General features: G+C 45.9%; 1 protein-coding gene across 2 annotated transcripts in view; it reads right to left on the minus strand.

Annotated features, from left to right (window-relative positions):
- Window positions 1-3,579: 3,579 nt before the first annotated feature.
- Window positions 3,580-15,715, minus strand: part of N6AMT1 (N-6 adenine-specific DNA methyltransferase 1) — a 43,205-nt gene continuing 31,069 nt past the window's right edge. For both annotated transcript variants that reach the window (XM_063927569.1, XM_063927568.1), the window contains 3 exons: window positions 6,925-7,008; window positions 5,632-5,773; window positions 3,580-4,082 (listed from right to left, as the gene is read on the minus strand). In XM_063927569.1, the coding sequence (XP_063783639.1) occupies window positions 3,973-4,082; window positions 5,632-5,773; window positions 6,925-7,008 (336 nt within the window). In that variant the 3' untranslated portion in view covers window positions 3,580-3,972. The remainder of the gene's footprint in view (window positions 4,083-5,631; window positions 5,774-6,924; window positions 7,009-15,715) is intronic.

The raw sequence follows: 15,715 nt of genomic DNA on the forward strand, positions 1-15,715 counted from the left end.
CTGTCTCTAATTCCAACCTGTATCCCTGAGATATTATCTGCAGGATCCAGGGATCTACTTGCGAGTGAGCCCACTGCGCGCTGTAATTTTTGAGACGACCCCCCACGGTCCCCGAGTCCGCTTGAGAAGCCCCAGCGTCATGCTGAGGCTTTTGTAGAAGCCGGGGAGGGCTTCTGATCCTGGGAAGGAGCTGCGTGTTGCTGTCTCTTCCCTCGACCTTTGCCTCGTGGCAGATATGAATAGCCCTTTGCTCTCTTATTTTTAAAGGAACGAAAGGGCTGCGGTTGAAAAGTCGGTGCCTTTTTCTGTTGGGGAGTGACTTGAGGTAGAAAGGTGGATTTCCCGGCTGTAGCCGTGGCCACCAAATCTGATAGACCGACTCCAAATAACTCCTCCCCTTTATACGGCAAAACTTCCATATGCCGTTTTGAATCCGCATCGCCTGTCCACTGTCGCGTCCATAAAGCTCTTCTGGCCGAAATGGACATAGCACTTACCCGTGATGCCAGTGTGCATATATCCCTCTGTGCATCACGCATATAAAGAAATGCATCCTTTATTTGTTCTAACGACAGTAAAATATTGTCCCTGTCCAGGGTATCAATATTTTCAATCAGGGATTCTGACCAAACTACCCCCGCACTGCCCATCCAGGCAGTCGCTACAGCTGGTCGTAGTATAACACCTGCATGTGTGTATATACTTTTTTGGATATTTTCCATCCTCCTATCTGATGGATCTTTAAGTGCGGCCGTCTCAGGAGAGGGTAACGCCACTTGTTTAGATAAGCGTGTTAGCGCCTTGTCCACCCTAGGAGGTGTTTCCCAGCGCTCCCTAACCTCTGGCGGGAAAGGGTATAATGCCAATAATTTCTTTGAAATTATCAGCTTTTTATCAGGGGCAACCCACGCTTCATTACACACGTCATTTAGTTCTTCTGATTCAGGAAAAACTATAGGTAGTTTTTTCATACCCCACATAATACCCTGTTTAGTGGTACCTGTAGTATCAGCTAAATGTAACGCCTCCTTCATTGCCAAAATCATATAACGTGTGGCCCTACTGGAAAATACGGTTGATTCGTCACCGTCACCACTGGAGTCATCGCCTGTGTCTGGGTCTGTGTCGACCGACTGAGGCAAAGGGCGTTTCACAGCCCCTGACGGTGTTTGAGTCGCCTGGACAGGTACTAATTGATTGTCCGGCCGTCTCATGTCGTCAAACGACTGCTTTAGCGTGTTGACACTATCCCGTAGTTCCATAAATAAAGGCATCCATTCTGGTGTCGACTCCCTAGGGGGTGACATCCTCATATTTGGCAATTGCTCCGCCTCCACACCAATATCGTCCTCATACATGTCGACACACACGTACCGACACACAGCAGACACACAGGGAATGCTCCTAACGAAGACAGGACCCACTAGCCCTTTGGGGAGACAGAGGGAGAGTTTGCCAGCACACACCAAAAGCGCTATATATATATCAAGGATAGCCTTATAATAAGTGCTCCCTTATAGCTGCTTTGTTATATCAAAATATCGCCATAAATGTGCCCCCCCCTCTCTGTTTTACCCTGTTTCTGTAGTGCAGTGCAGGGGAGAGACTTGGGAGCCGTCCTGACCAGCGGAGCTGTGAGAGGAAATGGCGCCGTGTGCTGAGGAGATAGGCCCCGCCCCTTTTCCGGCGGGCTCGTCTCCCGCTATTTAGAAAAATTAGGCAGGGGTTAAATATCTCCATATAGCCTCTAGGGCTATATGTGAGGTATTTTTAGCCTTTATAGGTACTCATTTGCCTCCCAGGGCGCCCCCCTCCCAGCGCCCTGCACCCTCAGTGACTGCCGTGTGAAGTGTGCTGAGAGGAAAATGGCGCACAGCTGCAGTGCTGTGCGCTACCTTTAGAAGACTGCAGGAGTCTTCAGCCGCCGATTCTGGACCTCTTCTGATTTCAGCATCTGCAAGGGGGCCGGCGGCGTGGCTCCGGTGACCATCCAGGCTGTACCTGTGATCGTCCCTCTGGAGCTTGATGTCCAGTAGCCAAGAAACCAATCCATCCTGCACGCAGGTGAGTTGACTCCTTCTCCCCTCAGTCCCTCGCTGCAGTGATCCTGTTGCCAGCAGGAATCACTGTAAAATAAAAAACCTAGCTAAACTTTCTCTAAGCAGCTCTTTAGGAGAGCCACCTAGATTGCACCCTTCTCGGCCGGGCACAAAAATCTAACTTGAGTCTGGAGGAGGGTCATAGGGGGAGGAGCCAGTGCACACCACCTGATCGGAAAAAGCTTTACTTTTTGTGCCCTGTCTCCTGCGGAGCCGCTATTCCCCATGGTCCTTTCAGGAACCCCAGCATCCACTAGGACGATAGAGAAAAAGGTATAATACATTGCTGCCCAGGGCGCCCCCCCCAGCGCCCTGCACCCTCAGTGACCGCTGGTATGAAGTGTGCTGACAACAATGGCGCACAGCTGCAGTGCTGTGCGCTACCTTATGAAGACTGAAAGTCTTCTGCCGCCTGTTTCTGGACCTCTTCAACTTCGGCATCTGCAAGGGGGGTCGGCGGCACGGCTCCGGGACGAACCCCAGGGTGAGACCTGTGTTCCGACTCCCTCTGGAGCTAATGGTGTCCAGTAGCCTAAGAAGCAAATCCATCCTGCACGCAGGTGAGTTTACTTCTCTCCCCTAAGTCCCTCGTAGCAGTGAGCCTGTTGCCAGCAGGACTCACTGAAAATAAAAAACCTAACTTAAACTTTTATTCTAAGCAGCTCAGGAGAGCCACCTAGATTGCACCCTTCTCGGCCGGGCACAAAAATCTAACTGAGGCTTGGAGGAGGGTCATAGGGGGAGGAGCCAGTGCACACCACCTGATCCTAAAGCTTTTATTATTGTGCCCTGTCTCCTGCGGAGCCGCTAAACCCCATGGTCCTGACGGAGTCCCCAGCATCCACTTAGGACGTTAGAGAAAATTTATTTTTAAACATGAAAAGGGGTGTGACTTTCTTTCCAGGGCTCCAATTTTTGGATGCCAAAATAATAAATAGTTGTAATCAATAACCAGAGACATCATTAGCTCTAAGGGCTGAAACACACACGCCGGCTTTTGCCGGCCGAGGAAAAAGCCGGATGGCTTTTTCCCGTGCCGGTATTGTAATTAACAGTGTGAGGGGTAGGGTCCTTTCACACTGCACTGCACGGCCCTGGCCCGGCCGGAAAGATCAACTGGAAGGTCCTGCTGCCGGGCCGGGGCCGTGCCGTCTTTGCAGTCAGTGAACCGTGTGTGTGAATGGGAACTTTCACACACACAACAGGTTTTTTTCAAGCCATGTCTAATGCTGCGCATGTGCACAGCATTACACACGGCTCAAAGCCGTTGTGTGTGAAAGACTCTGCTGGATGGCAAAAAGCCGGACAAAGTTTGTCCGGCTTTTTGCCATCCGTCAAAAACCGGAGCGTGTGTTACAGCCCTTAGTCTGAGAAAAACGGTTTTACTCAGATCGAGACTTGCAAAATTAAACTGGACTGACTTGGAGAGTAGCAGGATATTCAAATCAGTCATTCAATATTAAAATGTACATTCAAAAAATAAGTCTAAAAATATTATTTTTATTTCCGAAATATATCCAACTGTTGCACATTTGTTCATTTATAATACATATGTTCACACATGAAAAAACGGAAACCTAAGGTCCATTTTATGACCTTGCAAAGTACTTTCTCCCCCAAATGTGCCCATCACAGATATGTATTTCACGCACATAACCAAATCAAGCATGGCAAAAGCAATCAATTTACTACGAAGATGTTAGATCCATGTGAGGTCACTAGCTTCCACTGACTTAATGAAACTGTATTCTCCAGATCACTGGTCCAGCTGCAAAATGTCTACCATGGGTATATAGTCGGTGCTTGTTCTATTATATATTCCTCATTGAGGATACGCAGTTCCGTTGATAATAAATAATACATTTTAAAAAAATCAGCCAGTTTTCCAAAATTTTAAAATGGTCAGATATTCTATTCCGGCTTGTCTAGAAAGCAGTTTGCACCCTTCTAATCCATATGACTTCATTTTCTCCGCAATCTCATCTGAAAATAAATGTACACCTTTAGAAAATAATAATCATCATTCTTTTACACTACTTCAGCTTGTTCCATAAGCTCATATGTGGTCAAAACAGACCACAAAAAGGTGCTGTACCAATGTCACGGCCCTCTAGTAATATGTATCCTGGTAACAGGCAGTGGGGAAGCAGCTTCACATTTGTTGGAATAGCGCGGCCATTTTTGGGTTAGTTGGGTTAAACTAACTGCACCTACAAGATGATCCTACAGAAGGACTTGCCTATTAATACTAGCATTTGGTTGTTAAACCTACTTCACAGATCATCAATGGCTTTTATACTAGTCCCCTCAACTAGGGTGACCATAATATCCCTTTAATCTGGGACACCTTTGATTTACACAGGTTCTGTGGCTGGCTAAAACCAGGTAAAAGTCAGGCTAGAGTTTAGCCAGCCAAAGAACCTGTGTGAATCATAGGTGTCTCAGATTAAAGAGATATTATGGTCACCCTACCTCAACTCATAGGCGTTTCTATAACGGGCACAAGGTGTGCCCACACAGCACCCATATAGTATACTTACCCCTACAGCAAAATCATTTGAAAAATGCTTGTCGCGATTTGCGCATGCGCACTAGAGATGTCCCCCGAGAACAAGGCGCAGACACCATGTTCCCGGAGACCTGCACATCCGCAGTAGACTCTGACATAACGCTGCAAGAAAGGAGGGGGCCCTCTCCTCTCTTAAAATGCCCCTGCCCCAACTATTTCTTAATGGTGTGCTACAGGAGATTTCTACATGAGCATAGATAACCTCATCATATCCCCAGTCAATGGATTCCAGGAGTATTGTGCAATTTAATACAGGTGGCTCAATGTCAAAGACTAAACATAATTGCTCCTTGGTCTGTGTTTGCTCCCTACATTGTGTGTGTTTACGTTTTATGCCACTTGATGGAATGGTTTTGCCGATACTCTGCAGTTGTGAATAATTGTATGCTTTATCATTAAAGATTGTACAAAATACATAAATGTGTCAGTTTAAGACAATTAAACAGCTATGCCATGTTAAAGTTTTAGCAAACCACTTCCCCTTAATAAAACTTTATTGTAAGGACTTTCCTAAGATCCCCACTATTTGTTAGATTCAGCCGTGGTCTCAACCACTTATCATTTGCACTACTTTTGGCTCACTTTACCAATCCTGTCAAAGGAATGGTTTGTTTGGATTTGTTGGCTAGAGAAATGAGGTAAGTGATAAGTTGTCATACGAGGATAGATAGAGCCAGGAGTATCCAGGACTATCAGATCTCCTCTCCCAGCTGGGTGTGAGTACAGCAATTTCAGGAAAGGTGGGGGAGCCATTTCGGCCTGCAGCAACAGTAGTAGCAGATTTAGAACTTGTGGATCACTAATTAAAGTACTTTTTTTTTTTTAAGGAACATTTGGGAAGACTGCCATTTAACTACTATTGTCACAGTAAAAGTAACAAAATGGACCAAAACAGGTCATGAAGAAGTTACATTGTACAGATGGGAAAAGTCCTAATGTGTAATGTAAATCAAAATACCTCACCTGGGTTGTTCTCTTTTAGAACAAGTAAATAGAAATAGCCTTTTTGAGAAAGAAGTTTGGGAACCAGAGGAAAAAACCTGTCCATAACTTCTCGGCCATTTTTACCTCCAGCCCAGGCTGCCTGTATTCCAATACAGCCTACCTAGAAAAATACAGGCATGTAAAGGGGGGTTTTAGTTTTGTTTCAAGGTACAGCTGCATCTGTACAGCACACCAACATTTTAAAGTACATTTTCCTACTAATAAAATACTCTAATTTGCTTAAACATAAGGCAACTACTGAATACATCTCTTGATTTCTGATCAAGCACTATTGTTGTCTGGTACTTACACGGAGGAGCCTATGTTGATCTGAATAAAATTTACACCCAAAATGTTAGGAGTAAATAAAAAGAGATAGATGTATTAATACTGTTAAAATACACTAAGGGACATATCCAATTACCCACAGTGTAAGCTCCAGGTTTAATGCCCCAAGCTATTCAACTATTCTGCATATTACCCGTGTGGTAAGTGCTGGAATCTATGGATTTCCCTTGCGTTAAAACCTTAAAAGGTGAACAAGTTTGTCTGTATAACAAATGACACTTACAAAGATTGTATGATACTGCGAACCAGATGGCTCTTAAAGAAAATTTTCAAACTCATAATTCATTAGTTGCATGCACAATTATTTTTTTCAAACAAATTATGTTTACATAAGTATTCAATCCCTGCAGCCTAGTACTTGGTAGACCCACCTTTTTCTGCCATAACAGCGTTAGGTCTGTTGGGGTAAGTTTATGAAAGGTATATACACCGTTCAGGAGTGATATTCGCTTCAGGTTGTTTGGATAATGCTTGTGGACTGCAAGACTGAGATCTGGACTTTGACATGGCTATTGTACAACATTCACCTTTACGTTGTTCTACCACCCCAGCAATGCTTTGGTTTTGTGCTTGGGATCATTATTCTGCTGAAAGAAGTTTCACCCAAGCTTTAGTATTATGTGTGATACATTTCATTCTGTATATATACTGAGACATACGTACATCTCTGAATGCAAAAGGTTTAGAGGAAATTATTTAAGTTTTGTATGTTTGTGTGAGTGCTAAAACACCACACTGGAGTACAACATGAAAGAGCTGTGTTTAGCATGTGTAACATGCTTCATCATCATAAATGTATCTATGCCTCTCTTATAGCTGTTGGTACATCATCATAACATACTACGTGCTTTTTCACTATAAGAAATGAATGGTTGTTTTTTTTTGTAAAATCCACAACTAGTTATCGGACCTTCTCATCTTTACCTCTTCCGGAGGGGTCACCACATAAGGGGGGTTAAACAGAAGAAGATCAATTTGCCCCTGCAATCTTGGTAACAATCCATTGGCCTGCAGGTAGAGTACATAGCAATATATTAGCAACTGATGTCGAGGACACACAATGCCACATCACAAAATATATGCTTGGATATTGTATACAAATTGCAACTAAACACGATGGCAATATGTAATGATGAAACATTCCAGAAAATATTTTTACAATTTCCAAATATAAAGTAACTAAACCTGTGCAAGGTATTAACACAAAACAAAGTTGCTACGGTCACGTATTACGAAGTTTCATTTCAGTAAGTGATTTCCAAGCCTCGACATGAACCTCTCATGAAAGACATTTTTTGGTTATTATTTTCCGTAATGATTTGTTGCCTATTGTTTTCCTTATCGCATTTACTGTTTAGCCAAATGTGGTTTGCTAGCATAATAAAGGGGGGAATTCAATGAGCAGTGGTAATTGAATAGCCCCAGGCCCTACCCCCTTTTATCACACCCTGTAAAAATTTTAGGGCATACTGAATTCCCCGCTGGGTGTACTGCGTAATGTATTTGGAAGGTGGCCTGGTCAACACCCTCAGTGGTTCAGTACAGACATAAATGGTATTTCCTAGATGTTATACGTATTAAGTAATTTAGGTTTTTTTTCTATTATTTTATTACATATCGTTACTATCTGGGTGAACGGATTTATTTTACTTCCCTCACTTAACACTTTTAAAAAATTCTACAGCTTATGATATATTCTGTATACATATATGTAATGTGTCCGACTATCACTGGAGCTACACTAGCCTAAAAAATACTGAGCTAATTTAATCTTAAAACTGCAAAAATTGCCTTGCTTTTCTTACAAACAGAAATCACTCAAGATTAATTTCCAGGTCTATCATTTAGCACCAAGGGGTAAATGTATTACCCTCCGTTATGGGGGAGAAGCAGCACATTATATGCACTGATACCGCTTCTACCCATGTATGACAGCTGCGGTGCTGGCTCAGTGACAGGGGCACTATGCCCTCCTGAACATATCGGCACTGCTATCTAACAGCCAACAGCATGCACAAACTACAGCCCCATGCTGAGAGAATATGTAACACAAACCGTGTGTCCACATAAGCAAAAATAAGACACCGCATGCCATGGCATGAACAACGGTATCCACCGCCTGACAGAGAAAACACACCACCAGGGTGTAACCACAAGCAATAACTGCAGACACAGTACGCACTGGGACGGGCGCCCAGCATCCTCTACGGACTAGGAGAAAAGGATTTACCGGTAGGTACCAAAATCCTATTTTCTCATACGTCCTAGAGGATGCTGGGGACTCCCAAAGGACCATGGGGATTATACCAAAGCTCCAAAACGGGCAGGAGAGTGCGAACGACTCCGCAGCGCCGAATGAGCAAACGAAAAAGGTCCCCAACAAACCGGACATCAAACTTGTAGAGTATAGCAAAAGCGTTTGATCCCGACCAAGAATCCGCTCGGCAAAATTGACGCGCCGAGACTCCTCGGGCATCTGCCCAAGATAAGCCCATCTTCCCAGAAGAATGGACTTCCACCTACCTCGGCCACGGCAATCCAGCCATAGAATGAACATGCCAAACCGCATCACAGAATCAGGGTGCAACAGACTGCATAACAGAAACTCCCAAACTACGCTGGGAACATGTCAGACAAATAGAGCTTCTGTTACTCCACACTGAGCCAAATTGGCGAATTACATACTCAAATCCCCGGCTAGATCGAGGAAATTTGAAACAGTTAATGCCTAAGTAACTACCAGCAACAAAATAGACCGATTTCTGGTAAACCCAGAAACCACTCTAGGTAGAACTACCAACCTAGTACCCAATTCCTCTCTATCCACCTGAAAGATCAAGCAAGGGTCTTGTGAGACAAAACACACCACTTCCGACCCCCGCCTAGCGGATGTTAAAGCCATTAGCATGACCACCTTCCGAGAGAGAAATTTTGTAAAGAAACTTATTAGGCTTGCCTCCCCACCGGCTTCCATAGGAGTCTTCATGGATACACACAAGACATATAAGTACTCCAACTACGGTGGTAACTCTGTCATTAGTTCTTTCTTAGCCTGAAGAATTGAGGAAACGACTTCACCGGGAACACCCGTTCGGCTTAGGATATGGCATTCAACCGCCTCGCCATCAGACGCAGCCGCGGTAAGTCATGCTACACGCCCTGATCTTGTGGTAACATTATCTCACGTAGAGGAAGAGGGCCGTAATCTTCTATGAGTAAATCATGAAAAACTGGATAGCCAACCCTCGCTGGCTAGCTCGGATTCAAGAGGATCACCGGAATGTTCTTACAACTTCCGCTCCCCACCGCGAGAAAAGTGAAAGCTGAGAGGCCACATAGACCGACTTAAGACACCCACGGTGTCACGAGGAAGTCCACTACTATATCTTGAGTGTCCCTTGACCTGGAATAATCTCCTTGAGGCCTCTCATTGAGGCGAGACGCCAAAATGTCCAATTGTGACACTCCTCAAAGACTCTGGTAAAGCTTCTCGATGATAACCGAATTTTCTCCAGCTGGATATCGCGGCAGCAGAGGAAATCTATTCCCCCGTCGTTTACCTCCGGAACGAAGACTGCTAATATAGTGTTTTCCAGACCTCCCCTTCAACTGCAACCTGTGCAACTTCTGCCAATGCCGGCTGCTCCATGTTCTGCCATAGCGGCCTACCTACGCCACTGCTGACAAGTCTTCCGGCAGAACTAACACGGGCAGAACACGAAGAATACGTTAGTCGAAAATAGCTCTTAATTCCAGAAAGCTTACAGTAGACAAGTTTTTTTTATTTATTTATTTATTTTTTAACTTGACTATATCCTCTGGAAATACGCTTGTAAAAGACTGCTCCCCCGCATCAGAGATCTGTATGCCCGTACACCAGGCTCTAACCTGGATCCCGAACCTACATTCCTCTAGAAGGAGAGAACCGAACAGACACCACCGGAGCGATGTCCCGGCCGTTTGGATTATATTCCGGTGCATGCGCAGGTGAGACCCAGACCAGATTCCCAACTGGTCCCATAAACCACTCTGGTAATAGACCTGCTCACCGAAAAAGGCCCCTTAGGCCGCAGCCATCTGTTTGATAAACGGAACATATTGATGAGGTGTCACCTCAAACCCGATCCAACTCTGGATCCTCAGACCTCTTTCCACAGGAAAACACCGAACCATAACCGGTCCGCATCTACTCTGAAACCCACTTTTGACGTCTGCGTCGTTGGGAACAACAGCCAATCCCTATGTCTAAAAACAGTCAGAGAGAAAACGATTTGTACCTTAATACAGGAACAGCCAGAGACTGTTCTGAACCTGACGCACTTCTGTATGGTATCGCGTACTACCTCCCCTTCCAGAAGGGAATGGCAAGGACTATTAGAAAAACAGTATGGGGAGACTATCAGAACTCAGAATGTCCCCCTTTAGATTCTATGAATAACTCACAGGTCCTAGTCTATTCCTGGACTAACAGAAACTTATCCGACAAGTGGTCACCGGAGTGGGAACCCGCCAGATAGACTCCGCGACAAGTGGTGGATGTAGTGGAAACAGAAACGACATCCACTTCTGCGAACCTAACGAGACCGCAGACCACTTACACCTTTTCACCTTTCACTGTCTGTACAGAAAAAGGAAAAGAAAACAGAACGGTATCGAACCGGTTAAACTGACTGCACCCCCCAAAAGAATGCATCACCAACCATCGTGAGGGAGGCTAACTCCCGAAATTAGATTTACCAGAGGAATCCGCCGAGATTGACTGAACAGAGGCCACACCCACAGCTGTACACCTCCCTCCAGCATCTCCCTGAGACATCCTCTGCATTTTTCCGGTCACCTCCTGCTGTCACGTGGCAGCCTGCTGTAATGTTATAAGGTAGAACAAACATAGGCAAGGCTACCCACTCTGGGTAGGGTAATACTGTCGGATGCCTACCGAATACAACACTTTCTCAAGTGCATACAGTGCAAATAAGGTCAAAATATAGAAATAAAATTTCACTTAGCTGCCTGTGTCTGATCCTTTGCAACCGGGCTCTGCGTCGACCAGGAGTTGACTGTCATAATTTTCTCTCCGCGTTGTGAAGAGAATAATATTCGGACTCCTTGAGAGGATCGAAACCAACTCGTCACGGCCAATCTAGAGCTTAATCAACAGAGCGACCAGCACATGTTAAGAATACCATTATTTCAGCATTCATTGATAAACATCCTGCAACACACAATAAAACACATATATCCAACTCATGCATATATAAACCCATATCTACATATATAAACATATAGACATATCCTATATGCAAGTGGATTGTCCCGACCAGCCAGGTCCCTAGAGAAAGTAATGTGTTGTGAATGTGTATGACCATGTACTGACATGCTCCCGATGTGGATCTACCTGGAACGTTATGGTCGACAGAAAACTTTAGTAAATGTCGACAGCAAGGGATAGTAATCGGGCAAAAAATAATAATAACTGGGAACCCCGAGAGGTCTGAGGGAAGCATACAAGTACAATTTTGATAAGACTCCCCCCACAAACACCTGAATATATACATACATACATACATACATACATACATACATACATACATACATATACAAGGCAATAACTGCCTGACAATTTTTTTCCCAGGAAATACTGCTGATGCCGACAGGGCATCCACAAACCACTGTGACTTCCCGAATGTGTTAACGGTTTTTAGCACACCAAAACCAACTTGGTAATACTTAATTTTCCGAATCAAGTAACGCCGTGTGTCGGCGCAGCCACCAGATATCCCCACAACCGTTCGTAATTAAGCCCCCACACCCGTCGACACATGTCGACTAACTAATAGTGGGTAACTAACAGGGAAACAGTGAATGTATGTATTACAACAAGGATTATGCATCCCTTATCCAACATAATGCTATATGACAACCATATAGCAGTAAAAACACTGTGCCCCCCCCATCTTACAATACAGTAAGTTCTGGCGGGGATGTGAGGAAAATGGCACTGAGTCCGTTCTTAGGACTAAGCTCCGCCTCCTCCCAGCGCTTTCTCGCTCCTTAAGTGAGATAAATATAGTCCGGGCCCTTATATAGTGTAAATCCACTATATATATAATATATACATATATACATACACACACACATATATATATATATATATAATACACACACACACACACACACACACATACACATATACACACACACATACACACACACACACACACACACACACACTCAAACACTGCCGTTCAGGGCGCCCCCCATGCATCCTGGACCCAACCGTTGGTGTGTGGGAGCACCGACGCGGCGCACGACCGCCCTTATGCCCGGTGGTATCGCGTGTGGCGCCGGGGACCAATATATATGAATAAACAATGCAGCCCAGGGCACTCCCCTCCATCCTGGCGCCCTTCACCCATGGAGCTGGCGTCGGGGGAGAAATGGCGCGTAACGCGCTGGAACACGCTGGCGGGGTCTGGGGCACAGAGCCTCGTCACCACCAGTTAAACCTCACACTGTCCTTAATATGCTGCCCAGGGCGCTCTTCCCCCCCGCACCCGAGAGCCGGCGGCGGGGAGGAAACGGCGCGTAGTGCGCTACAATGTGCTGCCGGGGGTCTGGGACACGGAGCCTCGGCACCGCGAGACTGATCATAAACAGCCCATCAGATTTTAAAATGCTGCCCAGGGCGCTCCCCCCCCAGCGCCCTGCACCCGTGGGAGCTCGGTGCGGGGAGGAATGGCGCGCAGCGCGCTGTTATATGCTGGCGGGGGTAGGAGAGACAGTGCCCCAGCACCAATCTGCTTTAATGCCAGCCTTAAAAGAAAACAGTAACCTGCTGCCCAGGGCGCTCCCCCCCAGCGCCCTGCACCCTGTGAGTGCGTTGGTGTGTGGGAGCATGGAGTGTAGCACGATCTGTTACCTCCATTACTGAAGTCTTCTGCCGTCACTGAAGTCTTCTGTTCTTCACATACTCACCCGGCTTCTTTCTTCTGGCTTCTGTGAGGGGGGTGACGGCGTGGCTCCGGGAACAAGCAGCTGGGCGCACCAAGTGATCGAACCCTCTGGACCTAATGGTGTCCAGTAGCCGAGAAGCAGAGCCTTTAAACTAAGAAGAAGTAGGTCCTGCTTCTCTCCCCTCACTCCCACGCTGCAGGGAGCCTGTAGCCAGCAGGTCTGCGTGAAAATAAAAAACCTAACAAAGTCTTTCAGAGAAACTCAGGAGAGCTCCCCTAGTGTGTGACCCATCACTCCTGGGCACAAAGTCTAACTGAGGTCTGGAGGAGGGGCATAGAGGGAGGAGCCAGTTCATACCCAGTTTAAGTCTTTATAGTGTGCCCAAGCTCCTGCGGATCAGTCTATACCCCATGGTCCTTTTGGAGTCCCCAGCATCCTCTAAGACGCATGAGAAATAAGAGTACTTACATCCTAGAACTCTTTCACATAAATGTTGTTGTATGGTAAGAATTCTTCCATTTTCTATGACAATTTCACCATTAAAAGCACTATACAGTTGGGGAGAAATTTTTGTATATCTGTTTAAATATGCACAAAATTATTTGAAAAATTACCACCAAGGAGACTGATTTTCACATTTTATTATGCAATTGAATCTGTATTGTATATTTCTCTGTCTCTCCTGGTGTAAATAAAAAGTTTAAAAAAAAATAAAATAAGAATTTACTTACCGATAATTCTATTTCTCATAGTCCGTAGTGGATGCTGGGAACTCCGAAAGGACCATGGGGAATAGCGGCTCCGCAGGAGACTGGGCACAAAAGTAAAAGCTTTAGGACTAGCTGGTGTGCACTGGCTCCTCCCCCTATGACCCTCCTCCAAGCCTCAGTTAGGATACTGTGCCCGGACGAGCGTACACAATAAGGAAGGATTTTGAATCCCGGGTAAGACTCATACCAGCCACACCAATCACACCGTACAACCTGTGATCTGAACCCAGTTAACAGCATGATAACAGAGGAGCCTCTGAAAAGATGGCTCACAACAATAATAACCCGATTTTTGTAACTATGTACAAGTATTGCAGACAATCCGCACTTGGGATGGGCGCCCAGCATCCACTACGGACTATGAGAAATAGAATTATCGGTAAGTAAATTCTTATTTTCTCTGACGTCCTAGTGGATGCTGGGAACTCCGAAAGGACCATGGGGATTATACCAAAGCTCCCAAACGGGCGGGAGAGTGCGGATGACTCTGCAGCACCAAATGAGAGAACTCCAGGTCCTCCTCAGCCAGGGTATCAATTTTGTAGAATTTTACAAACGTATTTGCTCCTGACCAAGTAGCTGCTCGGCAAAGTTGTAAAGCCGAGACCCCTCGGGCAGCCGCCCAAGATGAGCCCATCTTCCTTGTGGAGTGGGCATTTACAGATTTTTGACTGTGGCAGGCCTGCCACAGAATGTGCAAGCTGAATTGTACTACAATTACAACGAGCAATAGGCTGCTTAGAAGCAGGAGCACCCAGCTTGTTGGGTGCATACAGGATAAACAGCGAGTCAGATTTTCTGACTCCAGCCGTCCTGGAAACATATATTTTCAGGGCCCTGACAACGTCTAGCAACTTGGAGTCCTCCAAGTCCCTAGTAGCCGCAGGCACCACAATATGTTGGTTCAGGTGAAACGCTGAAACCACCTTAGGGAGAAACTGAGGACGAGTCCTCAATTCCGCCCTGTCCGAATGGAAAAATCAGATAAGGGCTTTTACAGGATAAAGCCGCCAATTCTGACACGCGCCTGGCCCAGGCCAGGGCCAACAGCATGACCACTTTCCATGTGAGATATTTTAACTCCGCAGATTTAAGTGGTTCAAACCAATGTGACTTTTTTGGAACCCAAAAAACCCAAAAACTACATTGAGATCCCAAGGTGCCACTGGAGGCACAAAAGGAGGCTGTATATACAGTACCCCTTTCACAAACGTCTGAACTTCAGGGACTGAAGCTAGTTCTTTTTGGAAGAAAATTGACAGGGCCGAAATTTGAACCTTAATGGACCCCAATTTCAGGCCCATAGACACTCCTGTTTGCAGGAAATGTAGGAATCGACCCAGTTGAATTTCCTCCGTCGGGCCTTACAGGCCTCGCACCACGCAACATATTTTTGCCAAATGCGGTGATAATGTTTTGCGGTTACATCCTTCCTGGCTTTGATCAGGATAGGGATGACCTCATCCGGAATGCCTTTTTTCCTTCAGGATCCGGCGTTCAACCGCCATGCCGTCAAATGCAGTCGCGGTAAGTCTTGGAACAGACAGGGTCCTTGCTGAAACAGGTCCCTTCTTAGAGGTAGAGGCCACGGATCCTCCGTGAGCATCTTTTAAAGTTCCGGTTACCAAGTCCTTCTTGGCCAATCCGGAGCCACGAATATAGTGCTTACTCCTCTCCATCTTATCAATCTCAGTACCTTGGGTATGAGAGGCAGATGAGGGAACACATACACTGACTGGTACACCCACGGTGTTACCAGAGCGTCTACAGCTATTGCCTGAGGGTCCCTTGACCTGGCGCAATACCTGTCGAGTTTTTCCCAACGGTTTATAATCATGTGGAAGACTTCTGGGTGAAGTCCCCACTCTCCCGGGTGGAGGTCGTGTCTGCTGAGGAAGTCTGCTTCCCAGTTGTCCACTCCCGGAATTGCTGACAGTGCTATCACATGATTTTCCGCCCAGCGAAGAATCCTTGCAGCTTCTGCCATTGCC

Source organism: Pseudophryne corroboree, chromosome 6 (assembly GCF_028390025.1).
Source record: "Pseudophryne corroboree isolate aPseCor3 chromosome 6, aPseCor3.hap2, whole genome shotgun sequence".
NCBI lineage: Eukaryota > Metazoa > Chordata > Amphibia > Anura > Myobatrachidae > Pseudophryne > Pseudophryne corroboree.